At 36.0% G+C, this 11,644-nt stretch overlaps 1 protein-coding gene across 1 annotated transcript in view; it reads left to right on the forward strand.

The window, feature by feature from the left end:
* Positions 1-342, forward strand: part of STPG2 (sperm tail PG-rich repeat containing 2) — a gene marked incomplete at both ends in the record, with an annotated part of 263,434 nt that extends 263,092 nt beyond the window's left edge. Inside the window, 1 exon segment of the mRNA XM_079710165.1 lies at positions 215-342. Within this exon segment, the coding sequence (XP_079566291.1) occupies positions 215-342 (128 nt within the window).
* Between the last annotated feature and the right edge of the window lie 11,302 nt (positions 343-11,644).

Here is an 11,644-nt window from a genome sequence, read left to right on the forward strand (position 1 = left end):
ATAAAGTGAAGTGCAATAAAATGAGGTATGCTTGTGTTTTATGCTTATCATATTTCAAATCCCTGAACTGAATGACTTTAAACATTCAAAAGGATGGGTTCAAGAGTGATGCTAAATATAAATGTTAAGATAACAAATCTAAGAATAATATACATGTGACCAAAATCAATAATTTAAAACATGCTTTATTATTTTTACAGTTGTTTTCTCTTAGGGCCTGCAACATACAATCCTGTTTTAAAGAAATCTTGCTCCATACCCTTATTTGTTAAAGCATCAAAGCGTTTTAAAGATTCCAAAGAGATTACTCCTGGTCCAGCGACATATGAGGTTTGTCAATGATATTTCTCTTTTAATAATAATACAAGAATGGAAAAATTTCCAGAAAGTACTGGAAATGTCTTCATTAAAGTCCTTTCCATATGTTCTATTCTTATTACTACCCAAAATCTTTTGGCTAAGAAAGGCTTTTTTAAAGATAAATTCTGACATTTCTGAAAGAATTATTTAAGAATTTAAGAATTATTTAACAATTTATCTATAAATAGCCTCTACAGCACAAATATATATAATTTCTATATTCCCGCAACTCTAAATATTTACTTCTTTACATACAAAAGTTGAAATAGAAATTTCCAAGTGCTTATTGAAATCAAGAATTTATTAGCTCAGAAGAAGGAAGCCCTGTGGATCCAATAAAACCAGGTATTGATCTTTTATTTTCTTTTAATAAATGCAGGTGGTTTAGATTCATAATAAATAAATGTCTCATTATGCTGTGGGTCTTCTGATTGTAAGGAGGAGTTTTAAATAAACTGCAGGGTTTTAGAATTTGTGTTCACTCTAGGCTTTTATTCCCCATTTGGTGTGAAAAGGTTTTCCCATTGGCTGATAGCAATTAAGAGTGCAAACCATAATGAATGTTCTTATTTGGGTTAGTTAATGACAAATTTATTTTTATTGAATGTATGTTTTTCTACTTATTCAAAATGTCATAATCCAAAGAATTTTTTGGCATTCTGTCAAAAGCACATTTATAATAGAATATCAGAAAAGGAAGAAAAAGAAAATCAAATGAATAATGAAAGACTTGTTATTTTACTTGTTGGCTGTTGATTCCCCCAAAATATCACTGTTACTTTCTACTGATAAGCAAATCTAATTTTATAAGACTTACTTCACAAAGGGAAAATCTGCTAGACAGAGTCTTAATAGTAGTTCAGAAGGTGAAAGTCAAGGGAGAATACATTATATATATACAGTGTTTTAGGGCTTTGGCTCTGTAATGTAAGGCGAGTCTTGCAAATTGGGAACTGATAGAGATTTGGCAAAGTTTATGACATATTTACTCTTGATTGTTGGGTACAATGAGGAAAGGTCTTTAAGCAAGTATTGATCAGTAAACTGTTAGTCTTAATAAGTTAGATATTATAGATGTTCATTTGATCATATTAAATCATAGAAAATCTTTAACTGATTGCTTCCACACTCCATTTTAAAACTGGGTTAATGGTGTCCACAAATGAAAAATGCCAGTAAATCTGATGTTATACTTTTTCATTTTGTGCTACATTTGTCATAGAAGATGTACCCACTAGTATTCCTAGTATTTAAAGATGCTATTGCTTTTTCTTTCAGTAAGATTTTATGATTTATATTTATACTTCCTCAGTCATTTATTGGGGAATATTATTTTCTGTGTCAGAAAAAAACATTTACGGATTTAATAACGAGGTTTAATTCAGGTAATGCCTAAAATGTCAAACTATTATATCCATATATTATATACTAGATATAACACTGCAGTAGAAGGTTAATTTTCTGTTGAGGACTGTCTGTAATTTTTTTTCTTTCCAAACCACTTGTTTCTGTTAATTTTTTGAACAAATAATTTTCTTTCATAATTTTTCTTCTTGAAAGGAAAAGTTACTTCTTTTTTTTTTAACATCTTTATTGGAGGATAATAGCTTTACGATGGTGTGTTTGTTTCTGCTTTACAACAAAGTGATTCAGCTATACATATACATATATCCCCATATCTCCTCCCTCTTCCATCACCCTACCACCCTTCCTATCCCACCCCTCTAGGTGGTCACAGAGCACCGAGCTGATCTCCCTGTGCTATGCAGCTGCTTCCCACTAGCTATCTATTTTACATTTGGTAGTGTATATGTGTCCATGCCACTCTCTCACTTCATCCCAGCTTACCCTTGCCCCTCCCTGTGTCCTCAAGTCCATTCTCTACATCTGTGTCTTTATTCCTGTCCTGCCCTTGGTTCTTAAGAACCATTTTTTGGTTTTTGTTTTTAGATTCCATATATATGTGTTAGCATATGGTATTTGTTTTTCTCTTTCTGACTTACTTCACTCTGTATGACAGTCTCCAGATCCATCCACCTCACTACAAATAATTCAATTCCATTTCTTTTTATGGCTGAGTAATACTCGATTGTGTATATGTGCCACATCTTCTTTATCCATTCATCTATCAATGGACACTTAGGTTGCTTCCATGTCCTGGCTATTGTAAATACAGCTACCATGAAGAGTGTGGTACATGACTGTTTTAAACTATGGTTTTCTCAGGATATATGCCCAGTAGTGGGATTGTTGGCTCATATGGTAGTTCTATTTTTAGTTTTTAAAGGAACCTCTATACTGTTCTCCATAGTGGCTGTATCAATTTACATTCCCACTGACAGTGCAAGAGGGTTCAATTTTCTCTGCACCCTCTCCAGCATTTATTGTTTGTAGATTTTTTGATGATGGCCATTCTGACTGGTGTGAGGTGGTACCTCATTGTATCGATAGTTTCAGTTTGCATTTCTCTAGTGATATTGACCAGCTTTTCATGTGCTTCTTGGCCACCTATATATCTTCTTTGGAGAAATGTCTATTTAGGTCTTCTGCCCATTTTTGGATTGGGTTGTTTGTTTCTTTAATATTGAGTTGCATGAGCTATTTATATATTTTAGAGATTAATCCTTTGTCCGTTGATTCATTTGCAAATATTTTCTCCCATTGTGAGGGTTGTCTTTTCATCTTGTTTATGGTTTCCTTTACTGTGCAAAAGCTTTAAAGTTTCATTAGGTCCCATTTGTTTATTTTTGTTTTTATTTCCATTACTCTAGAAGGTGGATCAAAAAAGGTCTTGCTGTGATTTATGTCAAAGAGTGTTCTTCCTATGTTTTCCTCTAAGAGTTTTATAGTGTCCAGTCTTCCATTTAGGTCTCTAATCCATTTTGAGTTTATTTTTATGTATGGTGTTAGGCAGTGTTCTAATTTCATTCTTTTACATGAAGCTGTCCAGTTTTCCCAGCACCAGTTATTGAAGACACTGTCTTTCCTCCATTGTATATCCTTGCCTCCTTTGTCATAGATTACTAGACCACAGGGACGTAGGTTTATCTCTGGGCTTTCTATCTTGCTCCATTGATCTATGCTTCTGTTTTTGTGCCAGTACCATATTGTCTTGATTACTGTAGCTTTGTAGTATAGTCTGAAGTCAGGGAGTCTGATTCCTACAGCTCCGTTTTTTTCCCTCAAGTCTGGTTTGGCTATTCAGGGTCTTTTGTGTCTCCATACAAATTTTTAGATGATTTGTTCTAGTTCCGTAAAAAATGCCATTGGTAATTTGATAGGGATTGCACTGAATCTGTAGATTGCTTTGGGTAGTATAGTCATTATCACAGTATTGATTCTTCCAACCCAAAAACATGGTATATCTCTCCATCTGTTGGTATCATCTTTAATTTCTTTCATCAGTGTCTTATAGTGTCTGCATACAGGTCTTTTGTTTCCCTAGCTAGGTTTATTCCTAAGTATTTAATTCTTTTTGTTGCAGTGGTAAATGGGAGTGTTTCCTTAATTTCTCTTTCAGATTTATCATCATTAGTGTATAGGAATACAAGAGATTTCTGTGCATTAATTTTGTATCCTGCAACTTTACCAAATTCATTCATTAGCTCTAGTAGTTTTCTGGTGGCATTTTTAAGATTCTCTATGTATAGTATCATGTCATCTGCAAGCAGTGACAGTTTTACTTCTTCTTTTCCAATTTATATTCCTTTTATTTCTTTTTATTCTCTGATTGCCGTGGCTAGGACTTCCAAAACTATGTTGAATAATAGTGGTGAGAGTGGACATCCTTGTCTCATTCCTGATCTTAGAGGAAATGCTTTCAGTTTTTCACAATTGACAATGATGTTTGCTCTGGGTTTGTCATATATGTCCTTTATTATGTTGAGGTAGGTTCCCTCTATGCCCACTTTCTGGAGAGTTTTTAATCATAAATGGGTGTTGAATTTTGTCAAAAGCTTTTTCTGCATCCACTGAGATGATCATACGGTTTTTCTTCTTCAATTTGTTAATATGGTGTATCACATTAATTGATTTGCATATATTGAAGAATCCTTGCATCCCTGGGATAAATCCCACTTGATCATGGTGTATGATCCTTTTAATGTCCAGTTGGATTCTGTTTGCTACTGTTTTGTTGAGGATTTTTGCATCTATATTCATCAGTGATATTGGTCTCTAATTTTCTTTTTTTGTAGTATCTTTGTCTAGCTTTGGAATCAGGGTGATGGTGGCCTCATAGATTGAGTTTGGGATTGTTCCTTCCTCTGCAATTTTTTGGAAAAGTTTGAGAAGGATGGATGTTAGCTCTTCTCTAAATATTTGATAGAATTCACCTGTGAAGCCATCTGGTCCTGGACTTTTGTTTGCTGGATGATTTTTCTTTTTTTTTTTTTGCGGTACCCAGGCCTCTCACTGTTGTGGCCTCTCCCGCTGTGGAGCACAGGCTCCGGACGTGCAGGCTCAGCAGCCATTGCTCACAGACCCAGCTGCTCTGTGGCACGTGGTATCCTCCTGGACCGGGACACGAACCCGTGTCCACTGCATCAGCAGGCGGACTCCCAACCACTGCACCACCAGTGAAGCCCTGTTGGAAGATTTTAATCACAGTTTCAATTTCATCACTTGTGATTTGTCTGTTCGTATTTTCTGTTTCTTCCTGGTTCAGCCTTGGAAGGTTATACCTTTCTAAGAATTTGTCCATTTCTTCCAGGTTATCCATTTTATTAGCATAAAGTTGCTTGTAGTAGTCTCTTAGGATGTTTTGTATTTCTGCGGTGTCTGTTGTAACTTCTCCTTTTTCATTTCTAATTTTATTGATTTGAATCCACTCACTCTTTTTCCTGATGAGTCTGGCTAATGGTTTATCAATTTTGTTTATCTTCTCAAAGAACCAGCTTTTAGTTTTATTGATCTTTGCTATTGTTTTCTTTGTTTCTATTGAATTAATTTCTGCTCTGATCTTTATGATCTGTTTCCTCTGCTAACTTTGGGTTTTCTTTGTTCTTCTTTCTCTAGTTCCTTTAGGTGTAAAGTTAGATTGTTTACTTGAGATTTTTCTTGTTTCTTGAGGTAAGCTTGTATAGCTATAAACTTCCCGCTTAGAACTGCTCTTGCTGCATCCCATAGGTTTTGGATCGTCATGTTTTCATTGTCATTTGTCTCTAGGTATTTTTTGATTTCCTCTTTGATTTCTTCAGTGATCTCTTGGTTATTTAGTAACGTATTGTTTAGCCTCCATGTCTTTGCATTTTTAAGGTTTTTTTCTCTGTAATTCATTTCTAATCTCATAGCATTGTGGTCAGAAAAGATGCTAGATATGATTTCAATTTTCTTAAATTTACTGAGGCTTGATTTGTGACTCAAGATGTGATCTATCCTGGAGAATATTCCGTGTGCACTTGAGAAGAAAGTGTAATCTGCTGTTTTTGGATGGAATGTCCTATAAATATCAATTAAGTCTATCTGGTCCATTGTGTCATTTAAAGCTTCTGTTTCCTTATTTATTTTCATTTTGGATGATCTGTCATTGGTGTAAGTGAGGGGTTAAAATCCCCAAGTATTATTGTGTTACTGTCGATTTCCTCTTTTATAACTGTTAGCAGTTGCCTTATGTATTGAGGTGCTCCTATGTTGGGTGCACATCTATATATAATTGTTATATCTTCTTCTTGGGTTGATCCCTTGATCATTATGCAGTGTCCTTCCTTGTCTGTTGTAACATTCTTTATTTTAAAATCTATTTTATCTGATATGAGTATTGCTACTCCAGCTTTCTTTTGATTTCCATTTGCATGGAATATCTTTTTCCATCCCCTCACTTTCAGTCTCTATGTGTCCCTAGGTCTGAAGTGAGTCTCTTGTAGACAGCATATATATGGATCTTTTTTTTTTTTTTTTTTTTTAGTTTCTGCTTTATAACAAAGTGAATCAGTCATACATATACATCTGTTCCCACATCCCTTCCCTCATGCATCTCCCTCCCTCCCACCCTCCCCATCCCACCCCTCCAGGCGGTCACAAAGCACCGAGCTGATCTCCCTGTGCTCTGCGGCTGCTTCCCACCATCTATCTACCTTACGTTTGGTAGTGTATATATGTCCATGCCTCTCTTTCGCTTTGTCACAGCTTACCCTTCCCCCTCCCCATATCCTCAAGTCCATTCTCAAGTAGGTCTGTGTCTTTATTCCCATTTTACCCCTAGGTTCTTCATGACATTTTTTTTTTAATTCCATATATATGTGTTAGCATACGGTATTTGTCTTTCTTTTTCTGACTTACTTCACTCTGTATGACAGACTCTAGGTCTATCCACCTCATTACAAATAGCTCAGTTTCGTTTCTTTTTATGGCTGAGTAATATGCCATTGTATATATGTGCCACATCTTCTTTATCCATTCATCCGATGATGGACACTTAGGTTGTTTCCAGCTCCGGGCTATTGTGAATAGAGCTGCAATGAACATTTTGGTACATGTCTCTTTTTGAATTATGGTTTTCTCAGGGTATATGCCTAGTAGTGGGATTGCTGGGTCATATGGTAGTTCTATTTGTAGTTTTTTAAGGAACCTCCATACTATTCTCCATAGTGGCTGTACCAATTCACATTCCCACCAGCAGTGCAAGAGTGTTCCCTTTTCTCCACACCCTCTCCAGCATTTATTGTTTCTAGATTTCTTGATGATGGCCATTCTGACTGGTGTGAGATGATATCTCATTGTAGTTTTGATTTGCATTTCTCTAATGATTAATGATGTTGAGCATTCTTTCATGTGTTTGTTGGCAGTCTGTATATCTTCTGTGGAGAAATGCCTATTTAAGTCTTCTGCCCATTTTTGGATTGGGTTCTTTGTTTTTTTGCTATTGAGCTGCATGAGCTGTTTATAAATTTTGGAGATTAATCCTTTGTCAGTTGCTTCATTTGCAAATATTTTCTCCCATTCTGAGGGTGGTCTTTTGGTCTTGTTTATGGTTTCCTTTGCTGTGCAAAAGCTTTGAAGTTTCATTAGGTCCCATTTGTTTATCTTTGTTTTTAGTTCCATTTCTCTAGGAGGTGGGTCCAAAAGGATCTTGCTGTGATTTATGTCATAGAGTGTTCTACCTATGTTTTCCTCTAAGAGTTTGAGAGTGTCTGGCCTTACATTTAGGTCTTTAATCCATTTTGAGCTTATTTTTGTGTATGTTGTTAGGGAATGATCTAATCTCATACTTTCACATGTCCCTGTCCAGTTTTCCCAGCACCACTTATTGAAGAGGCTGTCCTTTCTCCACTGTACATTCCTGCCTCCTTTATCAAAGATAAGTTGGCCATATGTGCGTGGGTTTATCTCTGGGCTTTCTATCCTGATCCACTGATTTATCTTTCTGTTTTTATGCCAGTACCACACTGTCTTGATTACTGTAGCTTTGTAGTATAGTCTGAAGTCAGGGAGCCTGATTCCTCCAGCTCCGTTTTTCGTTCTCAAGATTGCTTTGGCTATTCGGGGTCTTTTGTTTTTCCAAACAAATTTTGAAATTTTTTGTTCTAGTTCTGTGAAAAATGCCAGTGGTAGTTTGATAGGGATTGCATTGAATCTGTAGATTGCTTTGGGTAGTAGAGTCATTTTCACAATATTGATTCTTCCAATCCAGGAGCATGGTATATCTCTCCATCTATTTGTATCATCTTTAATTTCTTTCATCAGTGTCTTATAATTTTCTGCATACAGGTCTTTTGTCTCCTTAGGTAGGTTTATTCCTAGATATTTTATTCTTTTTGTTGCAATGGTAAATGGGAGTGTTTCCTTGATTTCACTTTCAGATTTTTCATCATTAGTGTACAGGAATGCCAGAGATTTCTGTGCATTAATTTTGTATCCTGCTACTTTACCAAATTCATTGATTAGCTCTAGTAGTTTTCCGGTAGCATCTTTAGGATTCTCTATGTATAGTATCATGTCATCTGCAAACAGTGACAGCTTTACTTCTTCTTTTCCAATTTGGATTCCTTTTATTTCCTTTTCTTCTCTGATTGCTGTGGCTAAAACTTCCAAAACTATGTTGAATAAGAGTGGTGAGAGTGGGCAGCCTTGTCTTGTTCCTGATCTTAGTGGAAATGGTTTCAGTTTTTCACCATTGAGGACAATGTTGGCTGTGGGTTTGTCATATATGGCCTTTATTATGTTGAGGAAAGTTCCCTCTATGCCTACTTTCTGCAGGGTTTTTATCATAAATGGGTGTTGAATTTTGTCGAAAGCTTTCTCTGCATCTATTGAGATGATCATATGGTTTTTCTCCTTCAACTTGTTAATATGGTGTATCACATTGATTGATTTGCGTATATTGAAGAATCCTTGCATTCCTGGAATAAACCCCACTTGATCATGGTGTATGATCCTTTTAATGTGCTGTTGGATTCTGTTTGCTAGTATTTTGTTGAGGATTTTTGCATCTATGTTCATCAGTGATATTGGCCTGTAGTTTTCTTTCTTTGTGACATCCTTGCCTGGTTTTTGTATCAAGGTGATGGTGGCCTCGTAGAATGAGTTTGGGAGTGTTCCTTCCTCTGATATTGTTTGGAAGAGTTTGAGAAGGATGGGTGTTAGCTCTTCTCTAAATGTTTGATAGAATTCGCCTGTGAAGCCATCTGGTCCTGGGCTTTTGTTTGATGGAAGATTTTTAATCACAGTTTCAATTTCAGTGCTTGTGATTGGTCTATTCATATTTTCTATTTCTTCCTGAGTCAGTCTTGGCAGGTTGTGCATTTCTAAGAATTTGTCCATTTCTTCCAGGTTGTCCATTTTATTGGCATAGAGTTGCTTATAGTAATCTCTCATGATCTTTTGTATTTCTGCAGTGTCAGTTGTTACTTCTCCTTTTTCATTTCTAATTCTATTGATTTGAGTCTTCTCCCTTCTTTTCTTGATGAGTCTGGCTAATGGTTTGTCAATTTTGTTTATCTTCTCAAAGAACCAGCTTTTAGTTTGGTTGATCTTTGCTATCATTTCTTTCATTTCTTTTTCATTTATTTCTGATCTGATCTTTATGATTTCTTTCCTTCTGCTAACTTTGGGGGTTTTTTGTTCTTCTTTCTCTAATTGCTTTAGGTGCAGGGTCAGGTTGTTTACTCGAAATGTTTCCTGTTTCTTAAGGTGGGATTGTATTGCTATAAACTTCCCCCTTAGAACTGCTTTTGCTGCGTCCCATAGGTTTTGGGTCGTCGTGTCTCCATTGTCATTTGTTTCTATGTATTTGTTAATTTCCGCTTTGATTTCTTCAGTGATCACTTCGTTATTGAGTAGTGTATTGTTTAGCCTCCATGTGTTTGTATTTTTTACAGATCTTTTCCTGTAATTGATGTCTAGTCTCATAGCATTGTGGTCGGAAAAGATACTTGATACAATTTCAATTTTCTTAAATTTACCAAGGCTTGATTTGTGACCCAAGATATGATCTATCCTGGAGAATGTTCCATGAGCACTTGAGAAAAATGTGTATTCTGTTGTTTTTGGATGGAATGTCCTATAAATATCAACTAAGTCCATCTTGTTTAATGTATCATTTAAAGCTTGTGTTTCCTTATTTATTTTCATCTTGGATGATCTGTCCATTGGTGAAAGTGTGGTGTTAAAGTCCCCTACTATGATTGTGTTACTGTCAATTTCCCCTTTTATGGCTGTTAGTATTTGCCTTATGTATTGAGGTGCTCCTATGTTGGGTGCATAAATATTTACAATTGTTATATCTTCTTCTTGGATCAATCCCTTTATCGTTATGTAGTGTCCTTCTTTGTCTCCTCTAATAGTCTTTATTTTAAAGTCTAATTTGTCTGATATAAGAATTGCTACTCCAGCTTTCTTTTGATTTCCATTTGCATGGAATATCTTTTTCCATCCCCTTACTTTCAATCTGTATGTGTCTCTAGGTCTGAAGTGGGTCTCTTGTAGACAGCATATATATGGGTCTTGTTTTTGTATCCATTCAGCCACTCTGTGTCTTTTGGAGGGAGCATTTAATCCATTTACATTTAAGGTAATTATTGATATGTATGTTCCTATTCCCATTTCCTTAATTGCTTTGAGTTCATTATTGTAGGTATATTCGTTCTGTTGTGTTTCTTGCCTAGAGAAGTTCCTTTAGCATTTGTTGTAAAGCTGGTTTGGTGGTGCTGAACTCTCTCAGCTTTTGCTTGTCTGTAAACGTTTTAATTTCTCCATCAAATCTGAATGAGATCCTTGCTGGGTAGAGTAATCTTGGTTGCAGGTTTTTCTCCTTCATCACTTTAATTATGTCCTGCCACTCCCTTCTGGCTTGTAGAGTTTCTGCTGAGAGATCAGCTGTTAACCTGATGGGGATTCCCTTGTGTGTTATTTGTTGTTTTTCCCTTGCTGCTTTTAATATGATTTCTTTGTGTTTAATTTTTGACAGTTTGATTAATATGTGTCTTGGCGTATTTCTCCTTGGATTTATTCTGTATGGGACTCTCTGTGCCTCCTGGACTTGATTAACTATTTCCTTTCCCATATTAGGGAAGTTTTCAACTATAATCTCTTCAAATATTTTCTCAGTCCCTTTCTTTTTCTCTTCTTCTTCTGGAACCCCTATAATTCGAATGTTGGTGCATTTAATGTTGTCCCAGAGGTCTCTGAGACTGTCCTCTGTTCTTTTCATTCTTTTTTCTTTATTTTTCACTGCATCAGTTATTTCCTCTATTTTATCTTTCACCTCACTTATCCGTTCTTCTGCCTCAGTTATTCTGCTATTGATCCCATCTAGAGTATTTTTTATTTCATTTATTGTGTTTTTAATCGATGCTTGATTCATCTTTAGTTCTTCTAGGTCCTTGTTAACTCTTTCTTGCATTTTGTCTATTCTATTTCCAAGATTTTGGATCTTGGAAATAGAATCTTGGATCATCTTTACTATCATTATTCTGAATTCTTTTTCAGGTAGACTGCCTATTACCTTTTCATTTGTTAGGTCTGGTAGGTTTTTATCTTGCTCCTACACCTGCTGTGTGTTTTTCTGCTTTCTCATTTTGCTTATGTTACTGTGTTTGGGGTCTCCTTTTTGCAGGCTGCAGATTCGTAGTTTCCATTGTTTTTGGTATCTGTCCCCCGTGGCTAAGGTTGTTTCAGTAGGTTGTGTAGGCTTCCTTGTGGGGGGGACTAATGCCTGTGTTCTGGTGGTTGAGGCTCGATCTTGTCTTTCTGGTGGACAGGTCCACGTCTGGTGGTGTGTTTTGGGGTGCCTGTGGCCTTATTATGTTTTTAGGTAGCCTCTCTGCTAATGGGTGGGGTTGTGTTC

This window comes from Hyperoodon ampullatus (assembly GCF_949752795.1).
Source record: "Hyperoodon ampullatus genome assembly, chromosome: 1".
NCBI lineage: Eukaryota > Metazoa > Chordata > Mammalia > Artiodactyla > Ziphiidae > Hyperoodon > Hyperoodon ampullatus.